Below are 18448 nucleotides of genomic sequence, written 5' to 3' on the forward strand. Positions count from 1 at the left end.
TAAAGCATGTGTTGATTAACATATGTATCTCAAAATTCTATGTCTATTACAACAGAGATGTTTCTAATGTCTCCAGACATTTCTGTAAAATTGTCCTACCACCAAAACCTTAGCATTCGCAAACTGTCAAATCCAGTCACAGTTGTATTGAACTAAAAATTCTCATTATTTAAATGCACACAAGTGACAAAAGTAGCTGGTACAAATTACAAAGGTGTTTTTGTTTATTACATTTAACAATCTCGTAAGTACCTAGTATAAATGTTTATTATGTTACAGTTCTAAATGTTTGCCTTTCTTAAAAATAATGGTGATTTTTTATTTGTTCTTTGTATAAAGTTGTCATTATATTGAAATAAAACAATTTGTTTTGAGACTGTAAGGAAATTAAAGTAGTTTCATTAAAAAGCTGTATTTATTTTGAAAAGACTGTACCTATAAACCTTAAACATTGTACATAAGCCAAATCCACAGTAAATCTACACAAAAATATCCAATACAGAAAAAGAAATGGCATGTTTTAGTAAAACAAGTCACTTACTAGGAAATCGCTGAGTAGCCATTTGCCTTAGGGAATAAAAGGTATCACACATTACAGTGGGGCAGCTCATACTTGATTTTACAATCGTACTGAATAACTTGTCTACATAGTAGCGCAGATTCTCCTGCAGGATTTAACAAGGGAAACATCAGGATTTTAACCTTTAAACATTTTCCACAGCCTTTACGGAAAACAATGCAGTGAAAATGAGATTTGGCAGCTACTATCTAGTATTCTAAAGTTCTGCTTCCCTTCTCTAAACTCACTTAGTTAAAGGACAATTTACATCCTGACTTCATTTAACAAATGAGATGGAGACTAGCTAAATATAACTGGTGAATGTATGGAAGAAACTTCACAAGAAGCAACAGAGAATAAAATGATCTGAAGAGAAATCAGGGAAATAACTCAGATATGCAGGCACATGGACACTGTGGCAATTTTATCTACTGCAGAGAAAACTTGTGACTCTCACATCATTGTTTTCCCAGAGACAACGAAAATGCTGATTGACCAAGTCATTGTGCCACTTAGCCTGATCAGTCTGACCCCAAAGGAATGGCTAGAATGGAGGCTGCAACCGGATACAGCCTTACTCCACTACTGTTCCCAGAGCCAAAGAGAAGATAATCAAGAACAAAAATAAAGTGAATCCTAATGAGGAAATAACAATATTCTAAAAATGAGACATGGGAAATGCTGCTAATGGTATGAGCATTAAGTAAAGAATAAGAAGCACTACATCCTTCAGAGAGCATTATGGAAGATCACATATGGGAGAAGGCCCATTTTAATGTAGTCATAAAGATAACAAGGACTTACCTTATTGTTTTCTACATTATCTCCCTCTTTCAATTTAATAGGATCAATTTCACAGGATTTTGAGGATTCACATATCTGGAAAATCGATTAATTTTTCATTTAATTGCTCTTCTCCAAATAATTTTGCAGAGTGAAAAGAACTATTCTTTTTCTGATAATACAATTGTAAAAAGTTAAAATTATAACAAAGTTTATAACCCCCATCCAGAGATAATGTGTACAATACTCCGAAAGAACTGTTAAAACGTATTTCTCATGTATCTGAAACTAGCTAAAAACAGAAATCCAGTAACAACAACCATTATGTAGATTATATTTAATGTGCCCTTCAAGTAAAAATCTACTGATGGAAAGGTAAATCATTTATCCTGCTTCTGAAGTGTTCACCCTTATTCTTTCAGTAATACATGAACGGGTGTATCATTCCTGTCACTAGGTTACTTCATGAAGGGGACACTATTTCATAAGGCCACACAATCTATTATTATCAGAGGTATATTCGGTACCTCATCTAGAATAGGTTTTAATGTTACTTTCAGGTAGTGCCCTCCCACTATTTTCATCATCTCATCCAGACATCGGGTAGCCAAGGAATTTCCTCTAAAAATTGTATTCGCATCTCTGAAATACAAACAGAAATAAGGTGAAACCAAGTGCAGTAAACAAAGGCTAGGAAACCAATAATATGAGATATGTGACTCTGGTTATACATACAATTTTAGTAATTTTTATCATCCATTTAAAGGCTTGTTGCCATTAGGATTTTCAAACTTACCCAAACTACTCACCAAAAATATTAAGTTAAAAGAAAAAAGGCAAACTATATTTATGAACTACAAAAGTAGAGTATGTGTGTGTGTGTGTGTGTAAGACAGTACTATGACAGGAAGGGGAAGTGACCTGACTGCTTTTCATAATGTCATACCTGTGTATGTAAGGGCAATACATAACGGGTGAAGGGAAAAAATAACTCTGGAATTTTATTTGTGACATATGAATCATTACAGGCAGCAGCAAAGATTAGTAACAGGAAATTTCAGTACTGAATAAAAAAAAAAAATCCTTCATTAACTGTCAATGTTGCTGTTGGTGGATGCCATTTGCTAACTTGAACTGCCTTTTATTTCTTGCTAAGCAGTTCCTTTCAGACTCCTATCCAGTGAGGGCGGTCAATACAAAAGAACTCAAATTACAAAAACAATTTGGCAAACTCGGATCCAATTTTAACAAACATAATTAACATTTGAATATAACTCTTACTGTGTATCCTTCAAGTCTAATTCAGCCACTGCAGTGGCAAAAGGAACAAGTTTATCGTGATGCAGCAGCAGTCGGACAAGGGGCAAAACAGCGTCATTTTTATCTCGACAAATTTCACCCAAAATGTAAGCAGCTGAGGCAGATATCGGCTAGAATATAGAAAGGCAGAAAACAAGCACAAAATCAAGGAAATATGACTAAATGTTCAATCACTAGCCTGTAAAAGCAACTCAAGCATATTTATTGACTATTACTGTTGCATAGAATATTTAATTTTTTAAACTTTTCTCAGAGATGAAATTTTAAGCACTTACTGGAATCACAGTACTGTGGTTCAGATAAATGTATATACTGACTATTTTAATAAAACTTGATACTGTGAAATCTTTTCCTAATTACTTACAGAATTACTTTAGCCTTTTCATATTAAATTATACACTTAAGATTTTTAAAGTACCTGAACATCTGGTGACTTTAGCAGCAAAGTTTTCAAAGGACCATAGTACTCTGAAGGAAGTACGTAGTCTTCTGTATAACATATATTTAATCTAAGAGACCCCAGATCATCAGTTTTAGATGACTTGTTTCCATTGTCTCTTGGTTGTAGCAAGTACCTAAAGTAAAAACACAATCAATTCCATGAGAAGAGAATGAGCATCTAAGTCAGTGAGGTAAACAAACAGCTAAGCTATAAAAAGCCTAAACCAAAAAAGTGAACTTAGTACTTAAGTTCACTTAAGGTTAGGACACTTTATAAGTAGTCAACTACCAATCTTCAGGGGTTTAATACTGGTTGTATATTGAAATGGAAGGCTTTATATAGATTTTTATCTGGGAAACAAAAAGTACAGGTAATATAAAAATTAAGATCTCAAAAGCACTGAATGAGAGTTTGATTAGTTTGCAGATTTAGGAAAAGATGATAAAAAGTAAAACATTTAAAATCCAATGCATAATCAAAAATAACAACTGAATTTAAGAAATACACACTTAGCTGAAATAGGTAAGACATACGACAAGAAGGCATAAATGATCTTGTTTTAAAGTAAATCTTATAGGGGCACCTGGGTGGCTCAGTCAGTTGAGTGTCCGACTTCGGCTCAGGTCATGATCTCACGGATTGTGAGTTCAAGCCCCGCATCAGACTCTGCTGACAGCTCAGAGCCTGGAGCCTACTTCTGATTGTCTCCCTCTCTCTCTGCCCCTCCGACTCGCTCTCGCTCTCTCGCTCTCAAAAAAAAAAAAAAAAAAACAAAAACAAAAAACCCACACACAAAGTAAATCTTATATATGTAAAAATTTGAACTTATTTTTTATATTATTAAAGGAGTAACAGTGTAACTACACTGAAAATATTTTTATCTGCAGAAATCAGATTTACATGATTTTTTTTCAGGTAAGTAGAAGGCAAAAAATATATATGTAAATATATATGCAAAAACAGAGACAGCTTTAAAGTTTTCCAAGGAAAGAGAACTATTTAGAAATCAAGAGAAATAGAGCGCCTGGGTGGCTTAGTCGGTTAAGCATCTGACTCCTGGTTGGAGCTCAGGTCATGATCTCATGGTTCGTGGCTTCGAGCCCCATGTCAGGCTCCATGCTGATAGTGCGGTGCCTGCTTGGATTTGTCTCTCTCCCTCTCTCTGACCCTCTCCTGCTCACATTCTCTCTCTCTCAAAATAAATATAAATAAACTTAAAAAAAAAAGGAATCAAGAGAAGTTTGTAGGACCAAAATCATAAAACTATTAGTTATTTTTAAAGACTTTTTATCATGGAAATTTCAAAATACATACAAAAGTAAAGAAGGTAACATATACTGAACCTCCCATGTACCCATCAGCTGGCTTTAGTTATATCACCAATTCAAGGCTATTCTTGTTTCAGCCATACCTCTCTCTACTCCTCCCTATCCCATTCCTGTCTCATCTTAAAACAATTTCTAGGCATCTTATAATTTTATTTATAAATATTTCAATATATATCACTATACATAACTTTAAAAAACCATCATTATATAGTAAGTGTTCAAACTCTCCTAACCTTTATCATAAACAGTTTTCTACAGTTTGTTCAAATCCAAGGTCCATAGACTGTAACTGGTTGACACTTAAGTTTAATCTATAGATTCCCTCTACCCCCTAAGAAATTGGGTAGTTAGAATTTTCCACATTTGGGATTATGCTAAATCTAACTCCATCTCCATGATGTCACTAACATGTTCTTTGTCCTCTCTGTACTTCCTGTATAATGGCAGTTAGATCTAGAGGCTTGGTTAGATTCAGATTTGATATTCTGGCAAGAACATTTCACTGATTGTATAGTGTTGTATAGTTCTACCAAAAGGCACTAACGTCTGCTGCTCCTTTTGTGATGTTAGCAGCCTACTACCTGGAATGCTTTTTATAAAGGTCTGTCAGTAATTTTGATATTTACTTTTGGTGATATTTAGATATTTATCATCTATGGCCTTCCCATAGTTAGATACACTAACTTGTTTAAAAACAGAAGGTAGCAAGGGTTTAATAGAATATTCATTAATTCTGAGAAAGGTATAATTAAAGACATAAATGGGAACCAGAGAACCAAGCAAGCATAATTTGTAAGATGAGGGGATGATAATAAAGGGAGAAGAAATTATACAGAAATTATATCACTACCCACAAAAGAGGAATCTCTATCTCAAAAGACCAGCCTTTAGAATTTCTACTCTCCCATTTGAGAAATAATGACTTAAAGATTTGTCTGAGAAAATAACTGCAAATAAGCCTGTTAGCAAAAGTGACCCAGAAGTACCTCTACGGAAAAGTCTAGTTGGTTGATCACCCAACATTTTGACAAGGGCATTACTTTGGTCAATTTCCACAATCCAGTATATGTTTTGTAGACCTGTAAATTCAGATACCTTGCTTTATTTAAATTTAACTTGAACTCCAATGATGAGCACAGAGACGGACATATTTAAAGCAGAAAGCCAATTTCTAAGTTTAAGAAAAGAAATACAAAAGTCAAGCAGCAAAAATACCTGTACTTTTTATTGCAACCAATATATTTTCTTATGCAAATGTTCATTCACAAAGGTAGGGAGAAGACTGATAATATTAATAATGAATACCCTCGACTCACCTCATTTATCACTTGTCTTCAACAATTATCACCATCTCCCATCTGCAACTAATATACTTTTTTATATCTGTTAATACAATTTTTAGTCAATTTGACTAACCCATTTTTTACCTTTTGGTAAGCTATTTGGAAAGCCATGTTATCAGAAGGTACTATGATGAGTACAAGGATACAACAGAGAGATTGAAATAGTCTTAATATCTCAGCTAAGACAGTAGTTTTGCTAAGGAAATAGTAATACTTCTAGAACAGAATCTCCATCCCCCTTGACTGTACTTAAATGGGCAGTACCTACCCATGTTTGCCTCTTTGAAATCCTTTCTTATTGTTCTAAAATTCCCCTTCTATTTTAACTAGTGTTTTTCATGTGTAGTAGAAAAAAATTACCTGTGCTACACTTAAACTTGGTTCTGCCTCCCTAAGATTGTATCTACCCATCTTAAATCTTAAACAATGTCCCCATATTCAGTCTCTTTTATATGTTGAATCACTGAGAGGAAAATTACTGTACCAATTTTACAGTCATAAAAAGGTTTTGTACACGTTAGTTCTCTGACATGGAGGGGACTGGTGAATTGAGATTGAACCAGACTGCCTCTAAGGTTCTCTTTATAACATTCCAAACAATGGAATACTGGTGTGAAAACAAAGGATGCAGACAGAAACTCTGTAAGTACTGCTGTGGAGGAATGGTGATGACAACAGCAATCACTGTAATGAGGAGAGCATGAGCTACACCCACGGCCACAGCACTCGTAGCTTGCTTCATTTATGAGGATGAGTGCATTTAATCCTCTAACAACTCTGGGAGGCAGGTACTATTTGTAAAATCCCCTTTATAGCCAGAGAAAGCAAAGCCAAGGTGGTGGAATAACTTGCCCAAGTTATGACAGAGGTGGGATTTGAACCAAGGCAATACATTTCCAGAGTCCATACTCTTCACCACTACCAGGGGTCTACGAATATTTACTGACATTCTACTAAACTGCTAGGTGAGGAAAGCAAGGTGCAGAGCAGGATACAGTATGTACCCATTTGTGTAAAGAAGGGGACAAAGAATATATATGTATTGGGTTGTATTTCATAAAATATTTCCAGAAACTCAAAACCATGACTGCCTCGAAAATGTGGAAATGATTAGCTGAGGGACGGGCACAAGGCACAGATTTTTACCTTTTGAACTGTGAAGCATGTGAGTAATTACTGATTCAAAAAAATCAAGTAAAATTCTATTATCTACAAGGTTAAAGTTGAAACTAGCTACTATCAACACTAACAAGCTACTCACATCTGACAGAAGTTTCAGAATAAAGAACACACATCATCACCAAGGAACTGAAAGATCAAGATATGAATGGGGAATGATTGAATCATGCTGTAATTTGAAAATAAAACTAAACTGGAACCATTACAATCAGTTTTCAAGAAAAACTAAAATAGACAAATACTAACTGGAAATTATGTGAAAAAGGAAAGCAATTTGAAACTTTTCAAATGATAGGATTAATTACTCTCTTTCCTACTACCAAGATTAGAAAGAATATGCCTGAAATCCTAAAGGTAAATAAAGCTTTTCCTGTGTTTTCATGCACTTACCATCAATCCCACAAGGGGATGCCAGAGCTCTACCAATGACAAAGGAGCCTAAGAGTTTAATTTCTAATTTAAGAAGAAATGGCATTCACATTTTTATATTTCCTTATATCTGTGGAAGTATAAATGAATTGGCAGATGTTTCTATTTCATGCTATATAAATTTTAGCACTTACACTTTCGGCAGGTAACTTAAAAATATTTTAAAATACTATTGGCAAAAAAAAAAAAAAAAATCTATTGGAATAAAACTAATTTCTGTTAGTGTTCTTTACAACCTGCCAAAGTAGTTGGACAAAGTTTTGCCAAACTTAGAGGGCCTGTCTGGAAACAGTCTTACTTAAAATACAGGCTGGGTAGCACATTTCAGGTCCACTTGGAGAGGTCCTGGGCAGCGTAACAACTCACTTTTTATTTTGTACCAAGTAGCATACCATAAAATTTTAAAGACTTGACAAACTGAGTGTAGACATTTTCATTTTAAAATGCATGCTACTTTATGGAAGGTGAAAGAAGACATGGGATGTGGGGTGGGTGATGTGACAGGCCTCAAACGCTATTCGTCAATTTTCAAAGTGAGTAAGTTTAACCCCCCCCAACACCACTGTGGATACATTTTAGAAATTATACAAAATGCCACCAGAAAGACCCACAAATCTTAGATATGTATTAGCAAGAGGCAAAAATAAAGTAAAAATTTTAAGAGTCTAAAAATCCATCTATAAGGGATAACTGCTTGAGGACAACAGAGTTCAAAGGGAAGAATGTCTGACGGTCAATATGGAGAGGCAGGCTCTTTTAAACACAAATGAGACTGATGCCAACAGTAACAAACACCTAACCACTCAGTTTCAACTCCTCTTCAGGCACTGAAACGGAGTTCTAAACAGTGAGCCTTAGAGGCAAATGAGAAAGGCCTGCTCTCTTATGCTCAGTAGAAACCCAAGTCTAGCATGAGGGTTACAGGCCAACCTACTGGAAGAGGGCAGGAACAGGCATGTTTGTAAGTACTGTAGACAGAAAAAAATGATAGTTTCACATCGATTCTCCTAAGGAAGCTAACATCAGTTTAATGTGTGAACATGAAGTTCCATCTACCATCAGTTTAATGTCACTGTAACAGACATAATGAAAATAATACTGTAACCATGGTTGGTTGAGCCACCAGAGCATCTGAAAAAAGCGTTCACTGAATCAGCTTAACATCTGGACCCCAGACATTTAGAAAATAATAGGGCCATCCATAGTGCATTTCAGTGGGGTGTGGTAAAGGAAAATCACTGGTAAGATCCCATAAACAGCTGATTCTCTACCATAAACCCTTTGCTTTCAAACATCCACAGTTCCCACGACCATTAATAAAGCTTCTGTACTGCAGATGCTGATCTGTGACCAAGCATCATCTCACGTGGGCAACTCTCATGTTTTAAATGATTTCCAGTTTCTCCTTAGAGTTAAGATTTAGTTTTTGAACAGAACAATATTCCTAGACAATTCAGTTCTTGTATCTGAGTATTAGAAGTCAAGTCATAAAGCCATCAATGTACTTCTATTTCCGCAAAAATAAATAACCAAATCAATTAAAGTTAATGATTCCTGGCTTATTCCACTACAAATTTAAAAATATGCTTATTGTAAGCATTTATTTGCATATACAGTGTATTAAAGGTGATGACCTACTATGGAGTTCACTAGAATGTGTCTTCTTACCAGGCTTGATGAGAGGAATCATTTCTTAACACATTCACAGGAACCTTAATCTCCCCTAGGAAAATATCCTGGACCAGGTTTCCATTGTTCCACAAGTCGATCCTGAAAATTTTAAACTGGCTTTATTTTTTGCAAACAATGTTTAAGAGAATGCACACCACCAGGTACCTTGAAATTACTTTGGTTGTATTATAGCATTAATTTTACATGCTTTAAGAGTAAGAGATGTTAGCGTTGTCATATACCTCACTATCTAAACTAAGAAAACAAAATATTGCAGTAGCTTTTATTGATAAGCACAGAAAGTAAACCACTTTAAATGGTCTAAAAGAAAGCACTTAAGTTTCTTAGTTTCAAAGTCTAGGCTTCATTTTAACCTGTGGCAGGGGGAACTAGAGTTACTTTCTTGAATTTGAGAAAAGAAACCAACACAAGACTATAGTTTCTTTCTCAACTGGAACCAGTTAATATGAAAAGACAGGTGATTTAGAAAAATACATTACCTGATCATTCCAAACATGTGTCTAATGCACCCTTTACCACACTGTTAACACCACACCTAAACATGCACTTATCGAACTTTCCCCTCCCAAACAGCATATACTTAAGACCTAAATAACACAAACTTCAAACACATGCACCTGTTGAATTATCTTACAAGACTTCTTACCTCACTGAAATTTCTGTTAGACAGCAGATATGTTAAGAAGAATAAAAAAATTATTTCTAAATTTGCTAATATATAATTACTTTTCTATATACTCTTTGCATCCATTATGCTATGATTTAGAATTTTAAAGAACAATTATATTTGTGAAAATTAAAAATATAATAAACTAGGTGAAAACTAGGTCATCTTTGGTTTTAAATAAATACACCTTGACTATTTCTGCAAAGCAATCAGATTTTGAGAAGATAATATGAATTTAAATTAGAGTTTCATCAACCAACTTGCTAAAAAGAATTCTATTAAGCTTGGTTCGCCTTTTTCAATTAAATTTAGGATTTTCTTCTGGCACCAAAAAAAGCAATTCTGTAAAACTCCAAGACATATACCTAATTTCTAGCTTTTCGATGTCCTCCTCTTCTACCTGGAATTGGGACTTTCTGGTATAACTACTGGATCTTGTTACCTGCAAACAAAGTATTTTAGTTGATAAAAAAGTTTGAAAATTTCTTCCTACATGAACTTCAAAAACTATCATCCCTAAAATGTTCAATTTTATTTATTATAAACAGAGGAAAATGCGTAGGTAATAGTTTACCCAAAAGCTAAAGACAAAACCAGCTATGGAAGTAGCAGGGAAGTGAGAATGAGACAGTATAAAAATATCAAAAGCAATCTTTCCTCCAAGCCCCCCCTTATCCACTCAATATACAGCAACATTAGGTTCTCTGGCTCACATGCAATCTGTTGGTGACTCAAAGAGCAAAACTGTTCTATTTTGGTGAAGCTGCGCACACCAAGAGCTGTTTGAAGACTGTCCCACATTTCTCAAGATACCAACTCTATCCTTACGTTTCCATCTCACATTTTTACTGAAAATATCAAGGCCACTGGCAGGCACTTCTTCAGCTACTGTCCACCTGAACAGGTCCGTTCTCATGTAGGTCTTTCTACTTGTAAGTTTTTTCATTGCTTCTGAACAAAAGATGAGATGAGCCTCCTCTTTTCTAAGACTACTCCACCCACACACGATATACAGTAAGCATTCGATCTATTTTAATTACAGCTTTCTTCGCCAGCTTATTCACCTCACTTAAGTCTAAGAAAAATTCTCCACTTAAATTACGGTTTTCCTATCTCCTTCCTTTCACAGACCAGTATCTCAAAACTGCAATCCACCCTTACAGAGCTGCCACTTCCTCACACCCACTCACTACAGTAACTCCTTATAATCTGGCTTCCTCACAGCTCACCCTCCCTAAACCCCCCTTTTGATCACCAAGTCTGATGGTGAATTCGTAGCTCTCATCTTCCTTGACCCCTCTACCTGAACACCTGAGTACAACTGTGCGTCCTTTTCCAGAAACACTCTTTTCTTTGAGTTTACCCAGGCACTCCCCTGGCAACCTCCTGATCTCTTTGCTTCTTCCTCTGGGACCTTTTCTTCCTCAGAACCTATAAATGTGGGTTTTCTCCAAGGTTTTATCTTTTATTTTGCTCTAAGAGCTGCAAAGTGTTATACAGTCTACAAGGCGCTTTCACATCCATTATCTTCTTTGTTCATCAGAATGTCCTGCTCTGAAGCAGGATTTATCTGAAGCTAGATTTATTATCCTCATCTTGAAAATGAGGAAGCTAAAGGGACCAATTAAGAGATGTGCTCAAGGCTGAATACCTAGTAAGTGGCAGAACTGAGCCTCCTTGCTCTTTTCCTATATTGTATATCTCTATTCTCTTGGTTTCCTTGACTCTCTGCAAGCAAATCTTGAGTCTTTATCTACAGTCATCACCCATCTTAAATTTCAGTCATGAACTGCCTACTGGAGGGTTTTCATGTCAGACCTCATGTTCGTTATGTCTCAAACCAAACCACTTATGCTTTCCTTAACTTTTTTTCCTCTTATTTCAGATTTGAAACCATTAGGACATCTGACTGCTCCCTTTGTTTTTTCTTCTATAACCCATTTGTTATCTTGCCCTTTGCAGTTTCTTTCTCATCTGTCCCTTCCTTTGTTTTTCCTTATTACTCTCTTGGATCAGACTCCCATTGTCCTTTTTTTTTTTTTAATTGTTTTTTATTTAACAACTTAATTATAACAATTTCTTGATCTCTGTTCTCAGACATATGACCCACAGATCATGGTTAATTCTTCCCAAAACACTGCATTACTCCTATCATTTCCAGGCTCAAAACATTTTCAATGGCTACTATGTAAGCACTTCCATCAGGTACTCAAGGCCTTTCACAGTTGGTCCTACTCTAGCTTTTAAGTTTTGTTCCAATTATTCTCTTTCAGAACGCTCCAGTTAAATCACTACTTGCTATTCTGTGGACTAACTTTCTGCTTTTCTCTATGTCTCTGCTCAAAATGTTCTTTCTAATACTGCTCTGCTCTGACTTAACTGGAGCAGAACTTACCTGACCTCTTCAATATCTACTGCATTTTACTGCTCTGTGTAGGCATGCATGTGTGTGCTTTGTGTCTCTTACTTTAGCTCGAGGACAGAGATTGAATCTTTATGATCAACTCAACAACGGGGCCTTTTGAATGAATGTTCTAGGCCTCACAGGTTTGTCTGGATGGAGCAAGCAAGTTAGACCTTGCCTTTCCAAGGGCCATCTGCTTGCTGCAAGCTGCCCCATGTTTTCTGCAGGCTAGCTGTAATAGTCATTGATAAATGTAGAACCACCAAAGTCCTTAGCCAGGAAATGGAAAAGTGTCACACTGGTAGATTTTTTTTTGTTTTTCTTTCTCCCTTCGCCCCAACCCCACAATTCATCTTATTTCAATTCTGGCGTTTTCTTTAACCTATGTTTCTTTATTAAAGTACAGTCATCAGGAATGGCAACATGTGCCCTCACCCCACGTTGAAATATTAAGAAAACACACACACAAAAGAGGAAAAAGCACACAATGTAACTTTTTTCCAAATCTTCCCTACATGTTAATCTCACTTGCAACATGTTGTATGGTTGGAACATGATCTTTTAGAAATCAGAGGTTGACTTTTTTTTCCCGATAGTTTTCAAATGATATGAAAAATGATTTAACAAATGCTCCACAGTAAAGAACTCCAAAGCACTGTATTTTGGGGCAACTTCAAGGCAGCTGAAGATCTCTATGAAAATAAGCATGTGTCCATAGAGGGAACTAGCTAAAAAGAACTTAATAATAAGGACTTAATCATATAGCACTTTATGGTTTCAAAGCATTCTCACATGTAGGCCTCCTAAAAATTCTATCAGGTAGGGTGGCTGGTGTTTTCCCTCACAAAATTATCCTTTCACAAGATAAATTTGAATTTCAGATTTAGTGATTTATTCCAAGTCAACTGTGACTAGAACTCCGACCAAGTGATATCATACTTACTTTACTACTGATTTTCATACAGTGCTCTCTGCACAAGAGTCTGGTGCCCACTGTGTGTCAGGTGGGGGCTGGATAAGATAGGGAGGGTGTTTGGAGGAGGGTGTGATATTGAGGATGACTAGGGAGTAGGTGTGGCCCTAGTCCTCCTGTCCCCGGATCAGTCAGAGCTCTACCTTTATTTGTTTTATATATTGGGCCTCCATCATATTACATCATGATTCTACTGCTTTCGGAATAGAAAGGCTTAGTTGTATTAGTTGATTAAATGATTACTATGGCTATAGTTAAAAAAAAAGAAGTAAGCCAGCATTCAATATTAAATATTCAATGTTAACATTTATATAAAACAAAAAGTTACCTCAAAATAAAAGATTTCATTAAACTGCGGATTGCTTGTTTTCTTCTTTACTTTTGTCTTCTTTTGGTCATTCCTGTTCCAATGTGGTAGAGTTTTACCTTGTAGAACTTAATAGTACACAATTATAAAACACGCTATTTCCAACCAGGGAGCCTGACCTCCATTTAGCTGTTAAGATGACTCAGGGAAAACTATACTTTTAAATATTACTTGGAGAAAAAATTTGAGGTATTTTTAAAGACTCAAAGAATATACAAGTTTGTATATCCAGATATGACAAGATTGTATTATTCTTTCTATGGCTATACTAGACTGACTTTATAGAAGAAACTTAGAATGGTAGAAGGAAGACAATGAGATTCAGACTACCTTTATGCTGAAAAATAAGAAACACAAAAAGCATACTAAACTCAGTTTACTTCTTGGGGTTCAGCTACAAAGTGGCTTTTTAGAAAACCTTTCATTTGAAAAAATTAGAGAAGGTTGAAAAGAAATGTACAGAGAAGTCCTATGCAGTCTTTCCCTAGCCTCTCCCAATGTTAACATCTTATACAATAATAGTACAATATCAATACCAATAATTACTTTTAAAACCAAATTCATATGCCAGTTTCCATCTGTATGTTGCTAAATGATTACACTAAAGAATGTGTCTTCAGCTACAGATTATGAGCAAAAACAAAAAACAGCTCTACTAGGTTAAACATTTTTAGCATACACACACAAAATTCAGTCCCTCTGATAGCATGCATGTTAAAGGATTGAGTATCTGCTTTCAAATTTAAAACCATGTATAGCAATAATAGCACACTGTTGTTTAAGCACCCAGTAAGTACTAGGCAAGGTGCTAGGTACTTTATAGACATATATATATATAAATACATTTCTTAAAGTGACTTAACGGGTGACTTCCTAAAAAATAAAAATATCTATTTGTACATCTGAAACTAATATAACATTGTATGTTAACTACACTGGAATTACGAAAAAAATAAAAATAAATAAATAAAAAGAATACCTAGAGAGCCTGAAGGTGGGGGGAAGGGGTATGTGTCTGTGTATGTATGTATATGTTTGGTGTGGAGGGAATATTTTGCTGTTTCCTGATTAAACCTTCAAGTTGTAGGCAAATTTCAGTCTAGTCAGGCTCTGAAAGAAATCATAATGAAGTTATAAAATATAAAATATACAAAGTGCTATAGGTTTTTCCATAAATTATCGTAAATAATTTAAATCAATGATATGGTGCACTTTACCATGTTCTGGTACTTCAGCAGTCTGTCTACAGCTTGGAATTCTTTCTGTAGAGCACAGATGCCATGAGTAGAAAAGGCATTTTTAGTTCTGAACCACTTTCCAGACAGAAATATGGAAACTGTCTTGCTATTCTGGGCTAGCATTTCTTGAAACAGAATTTTACCTGCATAAAATCTAAGATATTTGAAGGTAGGAAGGCCAATGATGAATGAAGAAGGCCACGTTTATGTTTTAAAGTATATTTTAACTACTATAAAACTCATGTTGTTCCCCACAGTCTAAGAGTCTAGCAGATCCGAAATGGCAACCATTTTCTTTCTATAAAAACAGGACTTGGTTGTTTGCAAGTGTATAACAGAACTCACTAAAGAGCTTTCTTTCAAACCATTCATTACTTTGTGTCATAAATATCTATTTAGGATTTATTCTTAGAACCTTAATTTTGTAATTCTTAAGTCAACTTTTAAAACTTAAAAATCTAATAATAATTCACTCTCCTATTCTGAATTCTGAACTCCAGGTTACGAACAGAAGCCAACCACTGATCATTTCAGTGTAATGAAGCACCTACTGTCAAAGAAGGAAATCATTTGTTAAGTCCATATACATACTGAATCTTCAGACTCAGAGATGTTTACATTTCTGGATAAAAATCAGTGTACTTATGGAAAATAAAGGCATGTTTGAAAACTGTTTAGAGGTAAAAAAATAAAATCTAATAATAATTCAATAAGCATTACCTACCAATGACGTGAATGTAGCTACAAAGTATTATGCTAAGTGAAATAAGTCAGTGAGAGAAAGACAAATACCATAATGATTTCACTCACATGTGGAATTTAAGAAACAAAACAAAAGAGCAAAGGGGAAAAAAAGAGACAGAGGCAAACCAAGAAACAGATTTGTTAACTATAGAGAAAATACTGATGGTTACCAGAGGGGAGGTAGGGGGGCAGCTGGGGATTAAGGAGTGCACTTATGATGAGCATATACAAATATGTTATATGGAAGTGTCGAATCACTATACTGTACACCTGAAACTAATAACACACTGTATGTTAACTAATTGGAACTTAAATAAAAGCCGGGGGAAAAAAAAAACACATTACCTAGAAGGGCCCACTAGAGAAACTGTTGCATAAGGGTCACAGCTTTGTCCATTTATGAGAGGCAACCCGTGACATGACACGATGCTAAGAAAGAATAAAAGAAAATTAATAGTATATTTAAGTTAAACAACATAAAGCATTATCTTTAAATACAAATCAATATATTCAAAGGGTTAAAGCTTTTCCACAGGTCTGCAGATGTATGCCTATATACCACCTACCTCAAATACATCTATTGTGCACTTATTCACTTATGCTACATTTCTCAAATAGGACTTAAAACCAGAACGCCATAATCAGTACTGAGACTACCAAATAATATTTAGCATAAATCCCCTGGCTAAGTATCCAGCAAGGTACATTTTGTGGTTTGATAATATACTAACACTGCTGTGGCTTCTCAACAGGAAAAGAATGTGTTGTGAACCTTAAAGGAGAAACTACAAACCAAGCTAGATCTATGGCATCACATCCTCTGTTGAAGCATGAATGAGAAACAAGGAAATGACTGTGGTTTCCCCTTCAAATCTGATTCATAAATAGAGGGCAAGTCTCCCACAATTCTGTAGTCTTTTATTCTGATTCTCAGTAACACAGCTCCTGTATCATTCTGTAGAAAATGTTTTAGACCTTAAAACCCAACATCTTCTAATCCACTCCATGGATAAAGTCACTGGTATTTACAGAGGACATAGAATCTAACCTAATGGTCTGCTCAATTTCCTCACTAAATATTACTGAGTCCACAAATGTAGTTTAATATCTAAGGGTTTGCATTCCTTAATGCCTAAGACAAACTCATGAGAGTTGCTGAAAGCATTCTTTGTAGAAAGATGTGGGCTACTGAGCAACATCCTTATTTCTCTCCACAACCCACAGATCATATATGTGGGTGAAGTGCATATGGTGTGCTGAGTCAAGAAGAAATGATAATGACTCATTCGATTAAATTGGGTATAAAAAAATCAAAATTTAAAAATTCCCCTAACTAACCAAAGAAAGCACAGACCGAGATAATAATTCTGGGTATTAATGTTAGACTTAGGACAGTCAAATTTTCCAACTATGTTCTGTTTGAAACTGACAATCCTCAGGCCAACCGCAGGCTAATCCTCAAAATGATACCTGATTTTTATGTAGCATTTGCACTTAATCCACTATTTTCACAAAATGTATCTAACTCCCACAACTGCCTTTGAGAAAAAACACCTTAAAGAAGAAAGTAAGGCTCAAAAAGATTATGTAAGAAATTAACAAAATAAGGCTGAAGAGGTACTACAACTTGTACAAAGTGGGCCAAGACTTAATTTTACTTTCTTAACTGCTTCCCAAGTCCAGCATCTTTCTATGTTCCCTACCGCACCTCAATAAATTGATTGTATTACTCTCTTCGTAATACCACATGTATCTCATGTAAACACTAATTATGAGAAATCTTAATTATAGAAAAGTCACTATAATTTTATGAGGTAGAAAAAAACTGAGAAAAATAGTTCATTATACACAGGCTTCTATAAGAATACTTCACAAAACAAAACAATGATGCCCATTAATCCGGAAGTATGAATTTATAAAAACCATCAGAAGTGGTCTTTTAAATGTAAGACACTTTTAAAATTGTTTTCTGAGGGGCGCCTGGGTGGCTCAGTTGGTTAAGTGTGCGACTTCGGCTCAGGTCGTGATCTCGCGGTCCGTGAGTTCAAGCCCCGCGTCGGGCTCTGTGCTGACAGCTCAGAGCCTGGAGCCTGTTTCAGATTCTGTGTCTCCCTCTCTCTGACCCTCCCCCGTTCATGTTCTGTCTCTCTCTGTCTCAAAAATAAATAAACGTTAAAAAAAAAAAAGCATTAAAATTGTTTTCTGACAAACAGAGGTAATATTATTAAGTACAAATTATTTTATTTGCTACATATGTTATGAAATATTTTTACAACTATTCTAATTGGTAAATCAAACAGTCTCCTATCATAAACATGAAGGAGTGAAAACAAATGCTGAAAATGAGCTTAGTATACTGAATTATCTTACATTTTGTTAGTTTTTTTTTTTTAAGTTTATTTTTTTGAGACAGAGAGAGCAAACAAGCAGGGGAGGGGCAGAGAGAAGGGGAGAGAGAGAATCCCAAGCAGGCTCCATACAGTGCAGAGCACCGTGCAAGGCTTGAACCCACAAACCATGAGACCATGACCTGAGCCAAAATCAAGAGCCAGACGCTTAACTGAGGCACCCAGGCACCCCTTACATTGTTTATATATGACATTTGATATTAATGCATTTTCTAGAAATTGCAAAGGAAAATATATTTAGTCCAAACTTGTTTAAATACAGAATGACCTGGATCTTTCCCTTGAGGCTCTTTTTTTTTTTTTTTAAACTAAAAGACAAATGCTAATGTCTACATACAGCCAAGATGGAGGAACAGAGAATGGAATAACTGGGAAAAAAAAAAAAAAGAACAAAATCAGCAGCACAGGACAGTCATCTCTGAGGGGAAAAGAAATGAAATGAGTCCCCAACTGTTCCCGAGAAGAAGAGGGAGAGTGGTCAGCTGGGGAAGACCAAAGTAACTAAAGTTCCCAGACAGAATACTGGAAGAAAGAAAGCTACAACGAAACAAAGAAACTTCCAGAGAGCTGTA

At 35.5% G+C, this 18448-nt stretch overlaps 1 protein-coding gene across 3 annotated transcripts in view; it reads right to left on the reverse strand.

Annotated features, from left to right (window-relative positions):
* Window positions 1–18448, reverse strand: part of RASA2 (RAS p21 protein activator 2) — a 121002-nt gene that overhangs the window by 35514 nt on the left and 67040 nt on the right. For all 3 annotated transcript variants that reach the window (XM_027061713.2, XM_027061711.2, XM_053221376.1), the window contains exons 6-14: window positions 15814–15897; window positions 13448–13520; window positions 10108–10184; window positions 9052–9153; window positions 3081–3237; window positions 2624–2772; window positions 1870–1984; window positions 1364–1438; window positions 542–665 (exon numbers count right to left, since the gene is read on the reverse strand). In XM_027061713.2, the coding sequence (XP_026917514.2) occupies window positions 542–665; window positions 1364–1438; window positions 1870–1984; window positions 2624–2772; window positions 3081–3237; window positions 9052–9153; window positions 10108–10184; window positions 13448–13520; window positions 15814–15897 (956 nt within the window). The remainder of the gene's footprint in view (window positions 1–541; window positions 666–1363; window positions 1439–1869; window positions 1985–2623; window positions 2773–3080; window positions 3238–9051; window positions 9154–10107; window positions 10185–13447; window positions 13521–15813; window positions 15898–18448) is intronic.

Source organism: Acinonyx jubatus, chromosome C2 (genome assembly GCF_027475565.1).
Source record: "Acinonyx jubatus isolate Ajub_Pintada_27869175 chromosome C2, VMU_Ajub_asm_v1.0, whole genome shotgun sequence".
Lineage (NCBI taxonomy): Eukaryota > Metazoa > Chordata > Mammalia > Carnivora > Felidae > Acinonyx > Acinonyx jubatus.